Here is a 24,135-nt window from a genome sequence, read left to right as displayed (position 1 = left end):
TTTTAGTATAGACAATGTAACATTTGTAATAAGGCTTCAAATATAGTGATATTTTAAAATTGCTAACATTAATACGTTTTTGACGCTAAAAAATAAAAACAAAATATTAATTTTTAATGATTCAGCCAATGAAATTGCTTGATACAATTGAAATTAAATTATTAGGGTAAACATGTGGCTTTAAAGTTTAATAAACCTTTTATGCAAACATTACACATGTATTTTGCATGTAATGCCAATTTCTTTATTACAAAATGTTGTCTGCATTTTCAAAGCCACGGAAAGCACAATCTAAGAATCTAGAAGGGATAAAACTTATATTTGTTTTAGCTACATGTACTACTTTCTGAGATCTTTCTTCAAAAATGAAGAATGATTGCTCTTTCAATTAAATTTTCCTTTTCTTTCTTAATTTTTTTCAAAACACGTTAATACTTAAATACCAAGGAACTGAGATAATTTAATGAACAGAGTATTTAGGTTTCCATAGGAAAAAATGGCAAGGTAAATATTGGAAACAATGTACAGATGTAGTTTTTTAACACTGATAGAATTACTAAAATCTTGAAAGAAAGAAAGCATCTGTGAGTGTTTACCTTTGTAAGCAGAACTGACTAACCACTTTCAAAGGTAATAAGGTACAAATGGTAAAAATGTTTCCATTCAAAACATTAAGTATGCAATCATATACAAGCTGTATTGAGATTAAATAAGAAAGAAAATTTATTCGTAAAAAAAAATAAGCTATTAAACAGTTTTCCAGAAACATAAATAATCTTAATATAAAGTTATTTTTGTATCAAAGGTTTACGGAAGCCACATACATGTAGGCACCTTCGAGCATTAACTAAAGGGTCAATGGCAATGGTACAATGAAGTAATGGTACAATAATGCAATGGTACTGTACAATGATGCAATTGTACATTTGTACAAAGGATGAAGTGATGGTGCGATGATGATAACACAACGATGAAAAACACGAGAGAGATAATGAGAAAATGTGATGACAATGATACTTAAGCTTTCTGTGCAAATGTAAAAAAACTTGCTTACTCTTTATTTTCTTAAACAATAAAAATTGCATCAATATTGTTACAAATGAAAACTTTGCAACAAATACTAACTCCTTATGCATTTTTCCTCAGTAATAGACAAAGTTCTGCTTACAGAGTATATACATATAGATATAACAATTAGTATCTTATTTCAGAGTCTTCTGTCAACAAATTCCACACTCTTCTTTGATTCAATATTTTCATCTGAATTCAGTTTAATAACAATACTAACATATCATTTCTTTATGGTATTTTTCACCCTGTAAGAATGGAGAAAGATTTACTGCTTATCACTCCAAATGGACATGAGCAATCACTTCCAAGTGACCAGAAACAATTCCAATGTTTTGTCACCGACCGTCTTCCCCATTAGTAATGTCTGCCTCACTAATGTCTCCAGAGGTTGTAGGCCTTTTATCTGAGTCTTTACTTCCATCTTTTTCCTCCTTACTTTCACCTTTGACCTCTTTATCTGATTCTTTACTTCTATCCTCTTCTTCCTTATTTTCATCTTCTTCCTCATCACTATCCTCTTCTTCACTCTTGTTCTCTTCTGTAAGTGAAACTACCTTACAGTAAGGCTATCTAAATTTATTTCTCTGGTTCTCAGGCCAATTTTCTCAAAAACAGATGCCTGAGGGACTGAGGGAGGCATTTTATTTATCATTTTATTGGTAATAAAGTAGATGAGGGAGGTTTTTTTAATTTTAATTTTCGAATTTTCTTTAACATAAAGATAATTTTTTATAATCACAGATATACTTTCCATGTCTGATCAAAAGTTCTGCTTTATCCATTGCTTATCAGTGTATGAACATCGTAGGCAATGTCTTCAAATGTATTTTCAAACAAAGTAGCCAAAATCTCTTTGAAAATGGCTACTGGAAGTGATATTTGAATACTAAACTACGAAAAAATGAAGACGGAACTTTTTTTCCTGGATTCATCTCCACAATGCCAACTTTTTATTTTATCAAAAATACAATAAAATTAGTAATGCGGCTACCTCAGAATGGATGTGTGCGGGCCTGAGAACCAGAATTTTAATTTTATGTAGCCTAATATGCAACATGGCAAAGTTGGTAGAGCACCTGACTGGTGACTCAAGGGGCCTGGGTTCGAAACCTTGTCTGATTCATCACATTTTCCTCTCTCTTTGGATATTATTGGTGCCATGACCAGGATTTCAACCCAGGTCTCCTGAATTACTTGTATGCCAAATGTCATGAGTGTTAATAAATTAACTCTGATGTGACTCAAACCATGGAAGGCTTGAATACCATCCAAATGCTCTACCTATCGAGCAATTGATCAACTTTCACACACCTGTTTAGTGACAAAGGATCTTCATAATATATTTTAAGTCAATTATATATGTATTTCTTATAAAAGAAGAGAAGAAAATAACAACTGGAATAATTTTACAACCTCCACATGAAGGATATGGAGATAAAGAACAGTATTCAACATCAAAGTCCATACAACATACCTTTCTCTTCAGTACCTCTGCTCTTTTTCGCTTTTTGTTTCTGTTTCTTTTTATTTCTGGAATAAAATGTACTTTTTTTATTAGAATATAATTTATCCTAAATAATTTACTTTCTAGACAGATATACGATATTGTTAGTTTCAAAGAAAAGTTTTTCACATTTCATCATCCAAAGCTGGAAAAAATCTCTGGGTTTGTCAGCTTCTTCTAAAACACTCAATGAAATAAATCTCCCCTTTGATAAATTAATTTGTGATTCAATGGTTGAGAATTTTAAACAGGTCTCTATAAACATTTTGTTTATTTTATTTACTGTGTTAAAAAATGTCTGTTTGGTTCATTATTTACAAAAAGACAAAAACAAACATCTTGGATTTGCAAATTAAGACTTTGAAGAATAAAAATCTTATTTTTTCCATTTTAAACTTGGAAAGGAATTTCTTTAAGGTTTAATGATCATACTTGATTCACTATCTGTCATTTTCAATGAGAAAAGAAGATAATTAGATAAAAAATTTGTAAGCTTTTCCCATATAATGCAAAAGAAATGTATCCAGATTGCCTGCAGTCTCCCAGAAAATGGTTATATGTTTACTCCTAATATCATATTGAAAATGGGTACTTAGATTACTTTTCACCTGGTTCAAAATTGAATGGAGGGAAATATTTCATTGTCTACATAATTAAATGATAGCTGTAGAGTACTAGAGTATAGGAAAATGTAAAGTTCTAGTTAAATGTGACATAGTCAGGTTAAAAGATCCAGTAAATGAGTTTAGACAAAGCCTATAGTCAACCACATGTCTTTTAATCAGATTCAAGTATATCAAATATACATCTTCACATTATATGAGCTAGTATTTAACAGATCATGTATTGTCAAGATTTCATTTCTCTTGGCCTTTTACTCACCTTTTTGCCCTCTTCTTAGCTGTCCTTTCCTCTGCTGCTTTTTGATTTTCCTCTACTTTTTTGTGAAATTCTTCATCCTTTTCCATCTGCAAGATACTTTCCAAGTTATCATTTGAAAGTATGATGTAATTCATTAGCTAGACTCACGAATATGTGTATGTCAAAGTAAGAAGAGTTAGTCATGACATTAAGATACCTGACTGTGGTAGAAACTATACACAGTGTAATGTTTTATCCATCTGTCATGAACCTACCCTTTCTGCCTTCTCATCGATAAACTTCTGCCTAGCATACTCTCGGCGTCTGACTCCTCTGTACACATGGAAGTCCCCACTGCCAGCTCCCGCACTGGATCCTAAGATTAAGAATTTAAATTTTGAATTCAAATTTACTCTTTGATTCCATTGTTGATACAGCAGTGTTATTTACAACTTATGAGAGATTGGCAGTGTCAACTCTCTTTTAATCCAAGCAATGTGCAGAAAAAATGTACCATAGGTTTAATTATCCTTCTACAGCACATCATTTCAAAGCTGAAGTCAGACTTGCCAAAAACTTTTTACAAACAAATTTAATGCAAATGAATTGAACAATAAAAGTTGTATAAGTTATTGTATTTTTCTAAGTTTAAAAAGACTTCTTAAGGTAAAGATCCATACCATCCTATAGAAATAACGGAACTACAGATTTTGTTGAAACTTTTCAGAATCTTAACTGAGTATTTGTCCTTTCCAGATCAGTGTAAATTTTGGGGTCAACCGGGCCTCCTTTTGAAAGGATTTTTACTAAAAATAGACATTGTCTCGTGAAATGACGGAAATGCGGAAATTAAGATATTTATTCTAGCTTTCTAAAATTAAAAGCAAAAGAATTTTTTTAACATATGAATCATAGAGAAAATATGCTTGTTTGAATGTTTAATTATTTTTTTAATCTGCTGATCCACCTAATATTACTTTCTAGGGCGAATTAAACATATTTAGCTCAAACTTATAAAGTTCATTACTAGTAAAAATAAATTGCTGCTTGATATTCTGACTACAGATTTCTTTTTAAAATTAACACATTATTTTCCAATGTTCTCTCCCTTATATGGCATAAAAATTAAGTGGGGCAGCGGGCATCAAACAAGAAAATTTCACATTTTTAAACCAAATTTGCTGAAAAATGATAATTTGAAAAATCTTTTTAACATCTATACTTTTAGGATTTGGGTGTAAAAATCGCTTTAAATATTTGAAACTATCGATAATAGAACAGTAATAAGTATGGTTTAAATCATAAGTTGAATATTTAATGCATAGACGGCCAAAAATTGTAAGCACTCGGCTTAACTAACAGAGTTGATTTTGTGAAATGTTGGATTGAAATTTTATCCTTTTCCTTATTCCTTTTTATATCACCCTCTATGATCTCATAGGCATTCCTATTTATCATCTTATACATGTATTCCCTTCTTTGTTACTGTCATATTGTTATTTGTGGGTTTAAGTCTAACTATCATTACAGTAATCATGGTAATGCATAAAATTGCACATTATCTTATTAGCGACTGATACCTATTGCTATACTATTCACGGGTGCTTGAAGACAGAAATATCCCCATTCCCCATCTGATATAGACCCCTTGGTCTGTTCGACGTATGTTTTTCTCATTTATTATACATATTGTATATACCGTAGATGAGAAATATGTAATTTTATCATCAATTTGGAAATTGGCTCTAGCAAACATATAACAAGAGGCCCAAAAGGTTCGAAAATGGTTATGTACTATGTACAAGTATATAAGCAAACGATAATGACTTTCGACAAAAGAGAACCATTTATTTGTTACTCTGTATTTTTTCAACTTCCAGAGAATCGAACCCAGGACACCTATCAGTCTAATGACATGTGCAGCAATACACTACATTGTATACCCAAAGCACTACAAATGATAGCTAAAGATTATTGTGCACTAGCTTTAAAACAAATTTTTCCAAATTTTCAGCATATATGTCACAGATTATGTGTATTAAGGAATTTTTTTGTCAATGTATCAATGTCCTTTCCTACTTAAATGAAATATTCTGGGGGGTTTTTTATCAATAATTATTTTATGTTTCAGTGCAAGGATATACCAAATAACAGAGCATTAATATTTGTGCAGTAACTGTTTTATGTATGATATATACATTGTAAAAAAAAAGTTTTCCATAATTTTTTTTCAAAATCCTGAGTCAATCCCCAGGGGACGATATTTTAATTCAAACAATCGAGAAGAGAAAAACGACATATAAAAATCGGAATATTGAAGCAAAGTAGTTAGGTACCTGAATACTTTCAGAGCCGTACGTGGTTCGAAAATGGTTATGTACTAAGCCTATGTACAAACATGTAAGCAAACGATAATGACTTTCGACAAGAGAACCATTTATTTGTTACTCTGTATTTCTTCAACTTACAGAGACAAAAAACGACCCGATTGTCGAAGTCTTTTAGTTATCTCACAGGGGCTTGTCACGAAATATTTATCTTCTTTTAATAAAGTTACCTCTACTATAAAAATACACTTTATTAAAAGAAGATAAATATTTCGTGACAAGCCCCTGTGGTTATCTTGTACTCGAGACAATGAATCTTCCATGCCATCTTTGTTGTACTTTCGGTTTGACGAATCATCTAAATTTAAACTCTCCTTCGATCATGCATCCCGGAAAATAACTGAACATCGTATTTATTTATGCCTTTTATTTGGAAATTAATGTACCCTTTTTTTTCCGGTAAGTGAAATCGACGTCAGGCATTTTTGATAGAATAAGCGTCGGGCGCGTTTGACGTAATAACGTCACAAACGAGAATAACGTCACATAACGTTATTTTACGTGGTATGGATCTTTACCTTAAGGATACACCAAAGGTTTCCAAAGGGCAAAATTTAATTTGCTTGTAATTCTTTCATTAACAAAGTTAACATATTAAAAGTATATATCATTTGAAAGCTTCTTAAATTTACTATTTAATGATCTTAATTTAAATTTTCATTTTTATCTTATTTAAAAGTTATTAATATTTTAATGTAAATATTAGTGCATTCATATTTTATAAATCAACTTTTTTGCACTCCACCTCTCAAAGTCAAAATTTTGCCTCAATGTAGATTAAAGATTGAACTTTAAAACCGTATCTCAGATTTTTAATAAATCTTCTTATTCAAAAGTTACATCCATTTGTCTTTCAATGTTACCAATTTATTAGCCCAATTCTACATTTCCACCAATAATTCGAGCACTGAGCAAGATATCAAAAATCTGAGATACGGTTTTGTGAACAAACATTTGAGACACAATCTAGCCAGTTTTCAGAGAAATTGGTCAATAAATAAGGGAGCTGAATCCTTTGAAATAATACCACCAACTGTCTGATCTTACTTTACAGTAGAGGGCAAAAACCCATTACACAACAGAGTCTGCCAAAGCTAGAAATATATGACACCTTGGAGATTCAGCTTTGGATACCTGTCACTTATCCATATTTCCTATGCATATTCACAAGAATGGGAGGTTCTATTCTTCATTTAGGTGTTTTTAATGAAGTAAAATACGTTCAATTCTGAATCAGAAAGATTTCCCGGCAAAATGGAAAGAGCTAAGCTCCACCTCCTATTTCATGGTCATTAGTGACCTGTTAGATCTCCTTCCCTAAACCTAGAGTCCCTGTAGTTTAATTACTGATAGCCTCTGTGTGGCTAGTGAAGAATTCCCCAAGTGGTCACAGTGATTTATTGCTCCTTTCAGCAGCAGGCAGCAGGCAGTTACAGACCAAATCAGAAGCTGCAATAACGGCACATTCACATGTGTTAGTGTTTATGTTTGATTATTGTTAAATAATTAGAAAACCATTCAATAATCAGCAAGAATTTTTCATGCATTATAAAGCAGTGATTAGCATTGTTTTCTTAGCCAAAAATCTCAAAATTGTCAAAAATCTTGAAAAAAGCCTTTGGTGTATCCTTAAAGAGAAATAAAGCAATGAACAGGAACAGGTTATAATAGAAAAAAATAATTCATGGAGATATTCAGGCAAACACTAGATATAGGAATGAAGAGGTGCGGCCAGCATGAATGTATCGTTTCATTTGAAAGTTATACGCTGATACTAAAACAAGTCCCACGGAGAAAATAAGTCCCACGTGAGTCCTACGTGAGTCCCACAGCAAAAGAGCCAATAAATACATATAATAAAGGGATATTTCGAAAGAATATGATGTTTATATGTTCATATATCAAAAAAAGTTTTGATAAAAATGTTTTTTAGTGTGTTAAATAGACGATTATAAATTTTAGACCACAGTCAAGAACGATAACTCTGTTCAAATGTAAACAATGGTCGTGAACTAATACTTGAACACTGTTGAAAGTTAGCTTTTTTTCTTAAAAAAAAATAAGTCAATTGATATTTGTAACAATATTTTTTTTTTAGTAAAGAAGGGTGTTATTTCTGAATTTAATGTGTTCTTCTGTTTTACTTGAATTTTTAAGTTTCGTTTGAAAATATTCTTCCAATTTATATATTATATACAAGTAAAAGTATGTTTTATTTTATTGTAGTATGTTATTATTTTTTTTTACAAACTAAAATACTTTTACTGTGGTTTTATGTATTTTAACAACAACTTGGTAAGTTTTCCTGACACCCATGACAGGCCTATCTTTATTGTGTATATACACAGAGGCCAATAGAGATACGTCCCTGGTACACCTGTACACAACACATGGGGGATGTTATTCACACCTTTCAATCCCCCCTGTTGTGTGTATACCCATTACAATAACTTTTGAACAAGGCTGGGACTAGGTTACACCATTTTGAATTCAAATAAAATATTTAATTTAAAGTAGAATTATTGAAAATTCAGCTACTATTATGTATGACAAATATGGTCATGATAAAGAAATCATTATAATAAAAAATTTTCGTATTTGATTTCATAGATAAAAACATTCTTTGAAACTTAAATTAGTAAAGAATTGTGATTTAGAATAGACAAAGTCAGCATAAACTGTATTGTAAATTCTTATTTAATTTATATGATACATCTTAAAGTACATTCTTGCTATTTTAATTGTATGAAAAGATTCAACATAATAGTGTTATAGGCACAGCCATTGAAGGTTTGTATTAATTTGTAGAATATACCACAAGAGAAGTAGCTGTTATATATCCATTTTCTTTATTTAAAAATGTGTTCATTATCCATCATGTAAATAAAGATAAAGATATAGATTATTAAAGCCAGTAACACTCCTGGATGTGGAAATTGTTAATAAAGAGTATTTTTAAATAAACTTGGAATTCTATATTGATTTGATTGACACCATGAATTATATGTACAAACAAAAGAAAATTAAACAACATATTTAGAAGATGAATTCAGTTTTGATCTGTCAGAGAAAAAATTTCTTTTTTTAAAGAACAGATTTGATATACAGACTTCAATAGCTAAACTTTATAGTCCATAACTTAGGTTCTGTAATCCTGCAGTTGTGTTATTGAATGTCAGCAAATTCAGAAATTAAGTAAGCATTAAAGTAAGTAATTATTTATTATAGTGACGATTTTTAAGAATTGTAATTTACACCGTAAACAAATAAACAAACTAAAGCTGCCCTCTAAAAAAAGTGTTTTTCATCTTCGACAGAAGGACTTGAACAGAATTAAAACACGTTATAACACAATAATAAACACATTTATTTTCTTCAAGTTCATCATATTCCTCAAATATATTTTCAGGATACCTGAATTCAAGCCCATGCATCTGAGTACTAATTCTCTAACTGAAAGTTTTTCATCACGAAAGTATCTTTAAGGGATGAAAACACAGCTATCTTGGCTGGCATTCTGGTTTTTGCAGTTTGATTTTTCATTTCACTCAATTGTTATAAAATTCATACATTACATTGTAATTTTTTTAAAAAAGATATCATTAAAATACTAGTATATCACTGTTGTCAGCTATAAATCACTTCCAATTTCATATCATGTTATGAATGAGTAAACTAGTTCACTTTCTATATCAATAAAACGATACTTTTGGGTCTATATAATTTCCTTGGACTGCATAGTCGTAATTTTCAAAAGAAAGAATAGCTTTAGATTATTGAGCTAGTGCATTCCACATTCCAATAAAAAATTTCTTTCTCATCTGTTTGATAAATACAAGACTATCATTGAAAAATTTCATTAAATTTCCCAAGTTTTGATATTGTAATATTGTTAATTTATATAAAGTTTCATTAAATCTTAAAAATTAAAAATTTAGATGGCTTGTTACTTGTTGCAGATGTAGGAGTTATTGGTCTTTGTTTATATTATAAACGATCATTGGAAAACATCTTTGAACTTCTTGCATTTTTAAAATCATTATTAATATAATAATAATAAAATAATAACATCTATAAATATTTGTTTACAAAAACTACTAAAATGTTATAATTATTGGTGGGACTTGGAAACACTATAGAGTTATGTGAGGATATAGGAGTTATCGTTCTTTGATTTTGTAACTAACTAAACCGGCTTCAAAAACTTTTTTTGTGGCAAACATTTATTCAAAATATATCTAAACAATGATAATCTATAAAGACGTGTTATTAAATATTAACAAAATGTCATATTTCCTGGTGGGACTCATTATTTTTCTGTCACGTGGATATATTTTCCCCGTGGGACTTGTTTTAGTATGTCCCAAGTTATATCAACTATAAACCATGATAAGGAAAGGCTTTTATTTGTTCCATCAAAATAAACTTAAGTCCTAAACTTTATCAGTCAATGATAAAAAAAAATCTTTATGTATAACAAGTATTAAAAAATAATATTACCCCAAACATTCCTGATGAATTCATGGGGTGCTCTAGGTTCTTTTTCTTTTGATTTTTCCGGTATGAATGCTTCTTTATTCTTCATGAAAAATGTACAAGATTGTTATTTGAATTAAGAAGTAACTGTTTGGTAACAAATTAATTACTGTACATGCATATATACCAAAATCTTTTAAATGTTGATTGAAATTGCACAGAAAGAGTGATTATTTCATGAACTGTTTTCAAACGAGTTTAAAATGAAAATGCGATTTTCTGTACATCCATACTAAAATTCATTATTGTATCATCTTTACTTGTATTTTGGGGGTATAAAGACAAAAGAAAGTTATACCGGATTTTTCATCAACTTTTCAAGCTTTAACCTCTGGAGATCTGTAGCTCCTCTCAATACTTTGACTGATTTATTTTCATCGTTGTTAGCTTTTCCCATCTTCGACTCCATTTTGCTTTTGATAAACCGTTCCTAGTTGTGTCGGATTACATACCGAAAAGGCAAGTTGTACGTTAAATGTCATATCTGTTGTTTTTTTTTTTTAGATCAAATAAAAAAGTATAGTATCTCTCTCTTTTCCCCCTCTTTCCATCTTAATCATATGAGGCGCCGTTTTAATATTTTAAAGGTATTTTCTCATATCAAAAAAATCATTTTGTGATATCAGAAAATATATTTTTGATATCAAAAAATAAGGGGTTTTTTTGTTTAAAAAAATCGAATTTCTGATATCAGAAAATCATTTTTTTGATATCAAGAATTCGAATTTTTGATATCAGGAAAAGATTTTTGGATATCAAAAAATCTTTTTTTTATATCAAGAATTATTTTTTGGTATCAAGAAATATTTTTGATATCAAGAATTCGAATTATTGATATATCAAGATTTTTTTTATATTAGAAAATACCTCAAAAATATTAAAAACGGCGCCTCATACAATCAGCAATCATAACATTTTTGTGCCCCGCTTTCGTGAAAGCGAGGGGACATTAAATCTCATTCGTCTGTCCGTCAGTCTGTCAGTCTGTCCGTCACAAAAACTTTAACCTTGCCCATAACTTTTGATCTAGTGAAGCTATGACTTTCATATTTCACATATGTATTCCTTGAGACAAGGCCTTTCTTTAGGTACCACTGAATTTGACCTTTTGACCTTGACCTTGGAGTTTGGCCCACTTTTACACAAAAATTCTGAACTTTTACTTATGCCATAACTTTTGAATGGTAGGAACTGGGACTTTCATATTTCACATATGTATTCTTTGTAGCAAGACATTTCATCGGATACCCAAATCCTTGACCTGTTGACCTTGACCTTGGAGATTTCTGTACTTATGAAAAAACTTTAACCTTGACCATAACTTTTGAGTGGTAAGGGATAGGGATTTCATACTTCACATATGTAATCCTTGTGAGAAGACCTTTCATTGGATACCAAAACTTTGACCCTTTGACCTTGACATGTGTATTCCTTGTGACAAGACCTCTCTTTGGGTACCACCAAATTTGTCCTTTTGACCTTGACCTTGGAGTTTGAACCACTTTTACGTGAAAATTTTAAACTTTTACTTTGGCCATATCATTTGAACAGTAGATACCAGGACATTTATACTTCACATGTGTATTTTTTGTTGAAAGACCTTTCATCGGATACCAACAACCTTGACCCTTTGACCTTGACCTTGTAGATTTCCGTACTTGTGAAAAAACTTTAACCTTCGCCATTACTTTTGAACGGTAAGGGATAGGGCTTTCATACTTCAAATATGTAATCCTTTTGAGAAGTCGCTTCATTGAATACCAAGAACTTTGACCCCTTGACCTTGACCTTTGAGTTTGACCTACTTTAAAAAAGCAAACCTTGACCATAACTTTTAAAGAGTTAGGGCTAGTGCTTTCATACGTACTTTACATATTCAATCCTTGTGACAAGACCTTTCATTTGATAACAGGAACTTTGACCCTTTGACCTTGACCTTGGAGTTTGACCTACTTAAAAACAATTAATCTTGGCCATAACTTCTGAACGGTTAGGGCTAGTATTCTATATGGCAAGACTTTTCATTGGATACCAATTACCTTGGCCTTTTGACCTTGGAGATTTTTTTACTTATTGAAAAAAAAATTTAACATTGGCCTACTTTCAAATTCATTAATTGTTTTCCAGTGAGAATACCCTACTTTTGGTACCAATTTATTACGTTTGCATTAAAAAATGTTTAATCTTTGCTATGTTGCCATACGGGGACATTAGTGTTTCACAAACACATCTTGTTTTTTCTCGAAAAGGTGAGCCTCAGATTGTTTGAAAATCCGAAACTATATTCAACATTCCGATTTCGAGGTTGTCTGCACTATTTCTTTATACATGGGTGAGACTTTTTTTTCGCCCCCGTAAATGAAGTTTCGGGGGTATATAGTTTTTGTCATGTCCGTCCGTCTTTCTGTCTGTCTGTTTGTCTGTTTGTCTGTTTGTCGCAAAAACTTTAACCTTGCCTATAACTTTTGATTTAGTGGAGATATGACATTCATATTTCACGTGTATTCCTTGTGACAAGACCTTTCTTTGGGTACCACCAAATTCGACCTTTTGACCTTGGAGTTTGACCCACTTTAACACAAAAATTTTGAACTTTTGCTTTGGCTATATCTTTTGAACAATATATACCAGGACATTATAACTTAATTTAGTGGAGATATGACATTCATATTTCACGTGTATTCCTTGTGACAAGACCTTTCTTTGTTTACCACCAAATTCGACCTTTTGACCTTGACCTTGGAGTTTGACTCACTTTAACACAAAAATTTTGAACTTTTACTTTGGCCATATCTTTTGAACAATATACACCAGGACATTAATATTTAAGATATATATTTTTTGTTTAAAGACCTTTCATTGGATATCAATAATTTAAACGTTTTGACCTTGACCTTGGAGATTTCCGTACCCATGGAAAAACTTTAACCTTGGCTATAACTTTTGAAAAATACGTACTAGGGCTTTCATATTTCACATATATAATCCTGATGAAAAGACTTTTCATTAAATACCAAGAACCTTGACCCTTTGACCTTGACCTTGGAGTCTGACCTACTTTAAAATACAACATTGACCAAAATTTTTCAAGGGTTCCGACTAGGGCATTCATACATCACAAATTTAATCCTTGTGACAAGACCTTTCATTTGATATCAAGATCCTTGACCCTTTGAGCTTGACCTTGGAGTTTGACCTACTTTCTACAAATTTTAACCTTGACCATAACTTTTGAACAGTAGGGGCTAGAGCTTTCATATTTCACATGTGTGATCCTTGTGACAAGACCTTTCATTGGATATCAAGAATCTTGACCCTTTGACCTTGACCTTAGAGTTTGACCTACTTTTTACAAACTTTAACCTTGGCCATAACTTTTGAACGGTAAGTGCCAGCGCTTTCATACTTCCCATACGTAATCTTTGAGACAAGGCTTTTCTTTAGAACCCAACAACCTTGACCCTTTGACCTTGACCCGAAGTTTGTCCTATATCATAAAATATTAACCTTGGTCATAACCCTGGAACAGGTGTAGCTAGCGTTTTTTATTTCGTATTTCTTGTGAAAAGGCCATACTTTGGAACCAATATATTTGATCTGCATTTGAGAAAGCTTAACCTTCGCTATGTTGCCATACGGGGGCATCAGTGTTTCACAAACACATCTTGTTTTTGCTTGTCAAACTTTTTCATGTAAGTTTTAAAAAAATCCTCGCCCCCCCCCCCCTTTTCAAAAACGATGCTACGTCACTATGGTTGGAGCCACACACACTCGCGTTTCTGTAATATTTTTTATGCCCCTGTAAACGAAGTTTCAGGGGTATATAGTTTTTGTCGTGTCCGTCCGTCTGTCTATCTGTCTGTCTGTCTGTCTCTCTGTTTGTCCTCAAAAACTTTAACCTTGCCTATAACTTTTGATTTAGTGGAGCTATGACATTCATATTTCACATGTGTATTCCTTGTGAGAAGACCTTTCTTTGGGTACCACCAAATTTTACCTTTTGACCTTGACCTTGGAGTTTGACCCACTTTAACACAAAAAATTTTGAACTTTTACTTTGGCCATATCTTTTGAACAATAGATACCAGGACATTTATATTAGATATATGTATTCTTTGTGGAAAGACCTTTCATTGGATACCAACAGCCTTAACTTTTGACCTTGGAGATCTTCCATACCTATGAAAAAACTTTAATGGCTTTAACTTTTGAACAATAAGTACTAGTGCTTTCATACTTCACATATATAATCCTAATGAAAAGACCTTTCATTGGATACCAAGAACCTTGACCATTTGACCTTGGAGTTTGACCTACTTTAAAAATACAACATTGACCATAATTTTTCCAGGGTTCCGACTAGGGCATTCATACTTCACAAATTTAATCCTTGTGACAATACCTTTTATTTGATATCAAGAACCTTGACCCTTTGACCTTGACCTTGGAGTTTGACCTACATTTTACAAACTTTAACCTTGACCATAACTTTTGAACAGTAATGGCTAGAGCTTTCATATTTCACATGTGTAATCATTGTGACAAGACCTTTCATTAAATATCAAGAATCTTGACCCTTTGACCTTGATCTTAGAATTTGACCTACTTTTTACAAACTTTAACCTTAGCCATAACTTTTGAACGGTAAGTGCCAGCGCTTTCATACTTCCCATACGTAATCTTTGAGACAAGGCTTTTCTTTAGAACCCAACAACCTTGACCCTTTGACCTTGACCCGGAGTTTGTTCTAATTTATAAAATGTTAACCTTGGTCATAACCCTGGAACAGGTGTAGCTAGCGTTTTTTATTTCGTATTTCTTGTGAAAAGGCCATACTTTTGGTACCAACATATTTGATCTGCATTTGAGAAAGCTCAACCTTCGCTATGTTGCCATACGGGGGCATCAGTGTTTCACAAACACATCTTTACTCATAGTATGATTATAACATTTAGTCGATATACTATGGGTTAAAAAAGTCTTACAGAAACAAGCGCCTATGGTTTGAGCGATAGGGGTCATATTTTCACAAGTGTTATCCTTGTGGCATAACTCTTTTGGGAAGTACTTTAAATTATGACCTCTTGAGATTAATTTCAGACTGGTCCATTTTTGTAAAATTTTATTTAACCTTAACCTTGGAGATAACTTTTGAGCTAGTGCTTTAATCCATGCTTTAATTGTACATTCCTTGTGATAAAATGGGGATAGGGGAAGGAGGGGTATGTTTAGTTACATTGTCTTATTTTAAAAATTTTAAATCTTGGCATCTTCGCTACCCAAGGGTTTCTGATACGCTACTATCAAAAACATCATCAAAATTTGCGCTATATATAGCAAAGGGTTTCTGATAAGCTATACTTCTAACATTTAACCTTGTTTTAAAAAAGTTCGTATTTTTTCTCAAGTTGTGATTGGAGTTTATGAGGAGAGTAGCGTATCGGAAGACGTAATTTTGGCCATAACTTTTTATGTAATTGGACTAGCTTTTATTTTTACATGGGCGTGTGTATTCCTTGTGACAGGTCGGCAAGGGATGCTCACTCCTCCATGGCACATGATCCAACCTCTGATGTTTTACTAAGAGGTCCGTGTTTGCCCTGCTCCCATTTTTTAATGTTTAATGGACTTTTGAGCTTGAATACTTTTCCTTATCTCTACACATTTCATTTAAAACAAACTTTAAGGTAATACTAGTAATATATAAACAGAACTCTATACACAGATAACAGTTTGTAACATTTTATAATGAATAAATCAATCAATTCAACATCATAGGTAATGTAATTTTATGATAAAATTGTAAAACCCAAACAATATTTAAAAACATAACACAGTACTGACATGGTTCTAATCAGATCCATTTTGTTTTAAAGAAAGAAAAGAGCAACATGAGATGCCGTTATAAGTGTAAATTATGAAACCAAATACAACAGAAAAACAATAATTCTTCACTTCAATGTCCAACTTAAATCTTTAAAACATCATTTTTACTGAATATCTTTAGGAGGCTTAGGGGCTCTACATAAGAATGTGCCACTGGAATAAATTTTTTTCTGCTAGAAATTTGGAAATAGGGTGAAATTATAATTGATAATTTTGAATAATTTTTGTACAAGTAGTAATTTGAAAAGCTCTAAATCTTCAACACAAAATCAAGAGTTCTATAGGTTGATTTCAAGCATAATTAATTGCCTTGTTGGATAGGCATATATAATAAGAATACAAAAATAAATGACAAAAGTCTATGGTTACAGAATGGACTCAGTGGCACATTCTTCTTCTTAACCTATTTTAGCAACCCCTACACAAATATCATATTACAGTGGAGCCTCATTTATCCGGATGCTTTGGTTCCCAGTCAATTTGTCCCGATAAGTGAAGCGTCCGGATACCTGTCTGAATTACCAGTTGAACAAGACAAAATAATGTTTAAAAATTCCATTCCAATGAGAAATCGTCCGGATACTGAAGCATCCGAATATCTGGCATCCAGATATCTGAAGGTCCACTGTATATATTGATTTTTTACTTAGCTTAATTATTGTCCAAAAATATGTAAGTACAGCATAGAGAGGTAGAAAAAGGAAAAAAAAAATACTGCTTTAATTGGCAAAAATGGATGCATTGTTAATAGGACATCAAATACACAATTTATGAATACAATAATAATCTTGCACACATTCTTCATATACCATATACATAATTTATACCGACACAAGATGAAATGTAAATTCATAATTTTTAAGAATAAATGATAAACATCAAATACTGAAAAATCTTGTTTTCATGCTGGTAATACATTTACAGTAATGTTTTACACGGGTTCTGGTGACCTCTCTCTATAGATACATGGAGATATACACACAACCAGTAATAGAGTGTAAATGTACACACGGACACTAGACTAGGTGCTGCACATTTGGTTTCATACTTTCACATTCTCTCTCTCACTCTACCTTCAGAACTACATATTTACACTGAAAACCTATTTAACATGCTATAGATTTTCTCTAGTAGGTATCACACTGCTTGTGAGTAGGCTAAATACAGCAGAGGCATTTGGTTACTAAGTTTTTCCAGTACCAATTCATCCTCATCAAGTCACTATACTCCACAGATTAAAATAAATAAATCACATATTTACATGATTATATCAAAATAAGCAATATTTTATTGGTCTGTTTAATATTGAAATCGAATTGAGCAGATACTCTTGTTTTCTGATCACTTTGATAACTTACATATTGGGTGATAGCTAGAGTGTCCCCAAAAGTATACCGAGACATAAATGCATGTTTCATAGAAAACAAAGATAAAATACAAAACTTAATGCAATCATCCCATTTCTGGCAACATCATTATAATATGAGTTACAGTATACATGAATGAAACACGATAAAATACTGTGAAATCACAAATAAGACCTTTTATAGAAAAAAATGCTCCCCCCTTCCCTCCAGTGGTCCCATGGCGATTTTTGAGAAGAAATTGAAAGATTATTAAGATGATGACAAGAGAAAACAGATATTTTATCAGAAAAGCTCACTTGAGCCATCAATGATCAATTATTTATAAATGTTTGCTTATATAAAGGTGATCTATACTTATTACAGGATTATAATGCCATTTGAAACTTATGAATGTTGCAGTTAAGTACAATCATGATGATGTAGTTGGAATGCCTAATAACACTGTCCAAAAAGTAACTCTACTTTCTTATTTGTAAAGAAAGGCAAATAGAAATAATTATAAACAATATTTTATAAGTGTTTAAAAGAACTGTGGGAATCTCTTGTGGTAATGTTTACGTCTAATTACGGTGATCATGTTTCCTCCGTGTCTGGGTGGAGCCGTTCTATCTCCTCCGTTACAGATGATTTACTGGAACGTCGGGTTTTCACTATGGGGGTCGTTTGGTACATCACTCCTCCCTCCATCCTACTATCTCTCATTCCTCCACTCTTTTTATTATGTCTATTTCTCAGTCTGTTTAATATAAATATAATGTGGAGATAAGATATGATTTCTTTAGAACTTTTTCTTGAATCAATTTTTTTTTCATTTTAAAAAACATATCTTCATATATGAAAATTTTACTATCTAAATTCAGTAAATTCTGATCTGAGTGACAGAATGTACCAAAATCATCTAAAAATTTTATTTTAGATCTTTTAAAACTAAAGAGTTGTGGGATTGTTCAAGATATACACAGAAATTTGGACTGATATAAGTAGAGATTTTGTCAATTCTTCCTGTGGAAGGTAAGTTTTTGTACTTGTATTTCATTTCTCAATTGTGGTCTTAATTCCATTTAATTTTTACCATAGTGATCTTTACTTAGTCAACATTATAATGAATCCCTCAAAGTTTGAATTTTGTTTGCCCATTGAACTTTTAGTCGCTGATCAAGAATATTTCTTACTTCCAATCCGAACAATTTAGGTTTTTGATTGATTTCTTTTAAGAAACCAAAGGAAGAATTTCATAGTTTTAATTAAATCCTACTTTTTTGATACATGTAACTTTACCTTTTCTTTCTAATAGCAATCCCAACAAATACAGCAACAACACCAAGAAACAAGAGGGCACAAGCTATCCCTGCGTAGGCCCCTTGAGAAAGACTGATGCTATTTTTACCACTCCCTGTTTTATGAATAACAGGTGATTCAACCTCATGTTCCAAAGCAGAAGGTTCATATTTAATGACATCCTTAGGATCAACAATGAAGTCCTCATCCATATCTTTCTCTAAAACAAAACAAATATAAATTTCAAAATAATCAGGTTTCAAACATTATTGGCAAGAAAGTGTTTACCGATATTTATAGAATGCACTTTTATACTTAAGTAGTAAATTAATATAAGCTGGAAGTTATGAAGTGGCTACTTGGGAAATATCACTTATTCAAATCTATGGTTCCCCTCAGCTGGAAACTATTTCCCTCCTTTGGGGAACCATAAAATTGCTTTTTCCCTCATACCAATTCCAAAACCATGATAACTGTATAATATAAAGATTTAAAAGCACAACATTAAAATGTAGAAGATGCATTGTACAGCAAAATTCGTTCATTACGAAGTCACTGGGATTTCTTAAAATTTATAAGCTGGGGATCCAAAATAACTTTGCCATATCAGTGAACTGCTATATCAATGTTTGTACTAAATTAGTTTTAACTGTACTTACCTTGAGCATGTGTATGTATTAAACAATTACACACATATATACATGTACATGCTACAAAGTTTGCATTTTCTGTAAATAATACTTTTAACCTCTGTTATTTTCTAATTGACACCAATCTTCAATTTGATTATCACGATAAATTTTCAAATATTGAAAATAATTGTGCATTAACTTGCATTTGAGACTCACTTGTGGTATTTTCTATAATGCTTCGTAGCTCTGGGTCAAGTGTTGTTTCATCTGAGAGAAGAAAAAACATAAGTATTGTAATCTTCCAAATAGCTTTGGAAATTGTTCTAAAAATAAGCATTACATCTGTACAACACTTCTAAAAAAAAAAAGGGTTTCATTTAAATAATTATTAAAGCAAAGGGGTCACTCATCTATCCCCTAAAAAAAAATATTCAATATTGTGCAAAATTCAAAGCAGTTTTCCCATACAAGATAACTTGTTTTGGAGTGTTTCTCTGTAAAACCCTCAGTATGTGATGTTGAGTAAAAGTTACACTTACTGACACAAGTATTGTTGGGTGTTCTCACAAACCCTGTACAACATTCTGTTGATTTGTAGTAGAGAATCTTCGTTGAATTCAGTTCCTTTTTACAATATGTTTTTCTGTGGGAAAAAATTACATGTTAATATACTGTACATGGTAACACAGTAAAGTGTTAAACTCTGTTTATGCACCTAATTAATCAAACTAAAGTTAACTGTAAATAATTCTATTGTTCTTTTTTAACTTGCCTGTACATAGTACAGTATGAAATACTGAACCACCCACAACTCGCTTTGATTTTCTCTGTACATGGAACAGTTACAATGTCAATAACACGTCGTCCTTTAATGTAAACACATCTGTTGTCTCCTAGATTCTCCTCTTCTACATCACTGAAAAAACAAAGTTCAAATGTAAAATTAAATTCAACAGTTCTAGCGAATTGATCTCTCTGAGTTATATATGATGGGTCATAGGAGTCAGCAGTTTTATCCATAAAACAAAGTAAATAACAACAAGAAAGCTCTGCGAAAGTAGCAGTGAAGTAGCCTGTCACCTTTCAAATTTAGCGACTGAAATCTTTTACACACTGGTTGTTTATGTTTTTTTTGTCATGCTTTTTCCTGTGGACAGGTGACCAGATTTTTACATGCTGGAAGTTGGCAAGTATGGTTCTAGCTAATTGATCTCTCTGAGTTAAATATGATGGGTCAGGTGCTTTGTGGACAGGTGGATGGGCGCGTCACAGGTGCTTTGATTCTGGAGGGTGCATGTTTTTTTGTGTATTGTGTTTTTCTAGGTGTGTCTGAATTCACTCATTGAAAGATTAAAAAATGAAGTTAGCATGTTCAAATAAAAATTTCATATTACTCAATTATTGTGTAATTCATGTACATAAGGCTAAGCGATTTTTTTCTATCTTTCATCAAATGATAATGTAAGAGATGGTAAATACACACATCCTCAAAAACATTTGATATCCTGTTTCAGTAGATCTAAATGCATCACATACAACTAAGTGAACAGGGTGATCCTTAATCAGCTGTTTGATCGAGGACACGTTGGCGAAACCAGTGACTGTGTGATATATCTCTGTAAGTTGTAACATCTTTTTACCTTAAGACTTCTGATGTGAAGATCAGCAGAGTCCAAATAAAACAAATGGAGATTCTGGGTGCTGATATTGCATTCATTATGTCTTGTATGTCTTCAGTTCTCACTGTTCTGTTTCATCAGACTTTGACCCTCGCAGTGTAAGTGTTTACATTTTACTTAGTGAAATCATGTGACCTTAGATCAAAGTTATTCAAACGTTTTTTCTTTCGTATATATTGAATCGTATTCAGCAAGCTTATTTATGACTTAGAGTAATAGAAAATGAAAAACCAAAATTTTCTAAATACTTTTCCGGAAAATACATCGATATAGGAATTTTTAAAAAATAATAACCAAAGCCTAATTTGATAAATTGATTGACAATTTTTCTTCATTTACATGGATAACACGATATCTCTAATTAATTTCTTGATGTAATACCCCATTTTCATTCACATCAGACACGTAGCATCGAGGGGAAGGGGGGGATTCGCGTTACTGATTTTTAAAATTTATTATTTACATCTAATTTAGCCGATTTGTTTCAAACTAATTTCTAGTCTTTTTTCTGTCCTTTATCCTTAATTTTAAAAAATTGTAATGCTTTATTTGTTTTTTTCTTTTTTTAAAGAAATCGATCAAAATCCCAGATAGTTTGGATTAGGCCTATCAGACATAAGAAATATTCTTGATCAAAGATTGAAATTTAAATGGACAAACAAACTTCAGACTTTCAGGAATAAATTCATTATTATGTTGACTTAGCAAAGATGGCTAAATTTAACGTTGGTAAAAATTTAATAAAATAAAGAACCATAATTGAGCAATGGAATACAAAAACTATAATGCATGCCTTGTATGTACACATTTAATAGTTAACATTATAAAGGTTTTGTACTGTCACTTTAAGGCCTTCATTAACTAATGTATCATTAAGAATTTAATTCATTAAATTTTATGAATCGTTGATACAACCGGATCCATTTAACCGATTAAAAACGAATGATAAAAAAATTAACCAACTTGATTATTTTTTTAATAAAAAAAAAAAAAATCACCGAGGATCTTGATTGACCAAGCATTATCATATCTGATAGCCCCCATGTCTCTGAAATTAATCAGGTGTCCAGTCTTATTATCCTTGGCGATGATTAAAGTATAAAATTTTTCTTTCTGCATATCACATGTCGAGGCATGTAGGTTTATAGATATTCATTTAATTAATAATCCAAGTTAACCATCTGAGCTGCAGATTAATGATTGGTAACTAGCGCTGTCATGTTGTAAATTTTGGATTTACTGCCACTCAGTAAATTCAAAAGCTTTGGGATCAGAGTAAACTCGGAACTCCAAAAAACATCAGAGATGGGACCAGTTCAGGTGCCATGGAGAAGTGAGCATCCCCTACTGACTGGTCATACCCGCTGTTCAGGAAAAGGGAATTAAGAAAATCCGTAGACCATTCGATGTGTAAATAATTCCCTAACAAATACAGCTCAACGCACCTTTTAAGCTCACATGGTTTTTCGCACAAATTAAGGTCATATTTTTTATATAAAAATTACCATTTTCTAACTTCAGTACGATGAAACAGCCCTACGTTATATTACATATATAATGTCAAGGACATAAGTCCTTTAGAATCATAATCTTAAGTTTCTAAAGTGGATGTATTAAAGGGGAATTAATCAATAAATGGTACGATGCTTCTACTATAGGATTCTACCATAGGTTTTTACAAATTATATAAAACGAGCTTTTATTGATACCATGTAGTTGAAACTTTTTAATTTTCTTCTTAAAGGTGAGTATTTTTCAAAATTCTATGCTCATTTACCATACTCCTATTGGTTTTGTGGAAATGTAGCGCCGAAAAATGATAACATTGTAGAAAGAAACCACACTAAAGGGTAGGATATTGAAGTATTGTTTAATTTTTTAAAAAGTATATATTCTTTCTATGAAAAGGAAAATTCTATTGCATTTACGGTTTGAAACGTTAAAATTTTGCACAAAAAGCAGTCAAACAGATGAAAAATACTATTATCATCCTGCGCTAAAGAGTTAGAATATACAGAAAATACTAGTTACACAAGCTGTACTGTGCCCGTGTCTACGTTTCTGCAAAGAGAGAATGGAAAAAAACGACAGCTACAATTTGCAAGAAACAACAAAAAAATCAAATGGGAATAGTTGTTATTTTTCAGCCATGAATATATCAAAGTTCTATTAACTGATTTGTGTAAATTATGTTTATGTAAATAAAATAAAACTCAAATAATGTAAACAAGTACTTTTAAAATGCATTTTGTTGTCTCTCTACACAATATTACATTATAGCAATGTGACCTTAATTTGTGCAAAAAACCATGTGAGCTTAAAAAGTGCGTTGAGCTGTATAGCGTGAAAACAGTACATAAATTGCATTTGTTGACAAAGCTGTACAAACCTTTCAAACGAGATTGTTGATTTCTACATTACATGTATATCTCATAAACTTATTTTTCAATAGCTTGCCGCATTTTTTAAATTGTTCATACTTACAGCATGCTCCTGCGGGTCGAACCAACTGGGAGGCATACATTCCATATGCAGATGATAAAAGGTATGTTGCTACATACTTATACTTGTAAGGGAAGTGACAATAAAAAAGATTTTCTCTAATACTAGTACCTTGAGGGCACATATTGTCGCCCCCTGCACAAATCGCAGGCGATCATATGAGGCACCGTTTTGGTATTTACTGGCAAAAAGTGATATCACCTATTCGTCACTTATTCGAATAGGTGATATCACTTATTCGAATAGGTGGTATCACCTATTGAATAGGTGATATTATTTTTATCATTTATTCCAAGCTCTCTGATTGGCTCAAACTTGATCACATAATTAAGTATATAGCAGCATTAAGACTTGAGTTACTATTTATAGAATCTGAAATGCATATTGACTTGAGGTTTCTTAAAATGGAGATAATTTCTGTAAAACAAAATA

At 31.8% G+C, this 24,135-nt stretch overlaps 2 protein-coding genes across 2 annotated transcripts; both read right to left on the bottom strand.

Moving 5' to 3' along the window:
• Nucleotides 1-705: 705 nt before the first annotated feature.
• LOC134258771 (PRKR-interacting protein 1 homolog) lies at nucleotides 706-10,787 on the bottom strand. The gene is made up of 6 exons (XM_062741356.1): nucleotides 10,658-10,787; nucleotides 10,324-10,402; nucleotides 3,712-3,812; nucleotides 3,458-3,543; nucleotides 2,546-2,601; nucleotides 706-1,609 (listed from the first exon to the last, which is right to left on the bottom strand). Exons 1-6 carry the CDS (start codon nucleotides 10,766-10,768, stop codon nucleotides 1,407-1,409), a joined length of 636 nt encoding a protein of 211 aa, XP_062597340.1. The 5' UTR covers nucleotides 10,769-10,787; the 3' UTR covers nucleotides 706-1,406.
• Nucleotides 10,788-18,148: 7,361 nt separating this feature from the next.
• On the bottom strand, nucleotides 18,149-21,310 carry LOC134258770 (uncharacterized). The gene is made up of 6 exons (XM_062741353.1): nucleotides 21,163-21,310; nucleotides 20,295-20,438; nucleotides 20,062-20,165; nucleotides 19,739-19,789; nucleotides 18,891-19,110; nucleotides 18,149-18,348 (listed from the first exon to the last, which is right to left on the bottom strand). The coding sequence occupies exons 1-6, from the start codon at nucleotides 21,237-21,239 to the stop codon at nucleotides 18,186-18,188; spliced, it is 759 nt and encodes a 252-aa protein (XP_062597337.1). The 5' UTR covers nucleotides 21,240-21,310; the 3' UTR covers nucleotides 18,149-18,185.
• Nucleotides 21,311-24,135: the final 2,825 nt, after the last annotated feature.

This window comes from Saccostrea cucullata, unplaced genomic scaffold (genome assembly GCF_032062105.1).
Source record: "Saccostrea cucullata isolate Sc308-1 unplaced genomic scaffold, CSIRO_AGI_Scuc_v1 ctg27, whole genome shotgun sequence".
NCBI classification, from domain to species: domain Eukaryota; kingdom Metazoa; phylum Mollusca; class Bivalvia; order Ostreida; family Ostreidae; genus Saccostrea; species Saccostrea cuccullata.
This window is presented reverse-complemented; position numbering and strand designations above follow the sequence as displayed.

What these genes read in the sequence shown, in the direction of transcription:
- LOC134258770 (XM_062741353.1), bottom strand. Translation starts at nt 21,239, where the DNA reads ATGAATGCAATATCAGCACCCAGAATCTCCATTTGTTTTATTTGGACT. An exon ending in CATTATAGAAAATACCACAA is followed by an intron (nt 19,111 to 19,738) that starts GTGAGTCTCAAA and finishes GTTTTGTTTTAG; the next exon opens with AGAAAGATATGGATGAGGAC. An exon ending in ATTGCTATTAGAAAGAAAAG is followed by an intron (nt 18,349 to 18,890) that starts GTAAAGTTACAT and finishes TATATTAAACAG; the next exon opens with ACTGAGAAATAGACATAATA.
- LOC134258771 (XM_062741356.1), bottom strand. Translation starts at nt 10,768, where the DNA reads ATGGAGTCGAAGATGGGAAAAGCTAACAACGATGAAAATAAATCAGTC. An exon ending in AAAAGTTGATGAAAAATCCG is followed by an intron (nt 10,403 to 10,657) that starts GTATAACTTTCT and finishes TTTTTCATGAAG; the next exon opens with AATAAAGAAGCATTCATACC. An exon ending in TCGATGAGAAGGCAGAAAGG is followed by an intron (nt 3,544 to 3,711) that starts GTAGGTTCATGA and finishes AGTATCTTGCAG; the next exon opens with ATGGAAAAGGATGAAGAATT.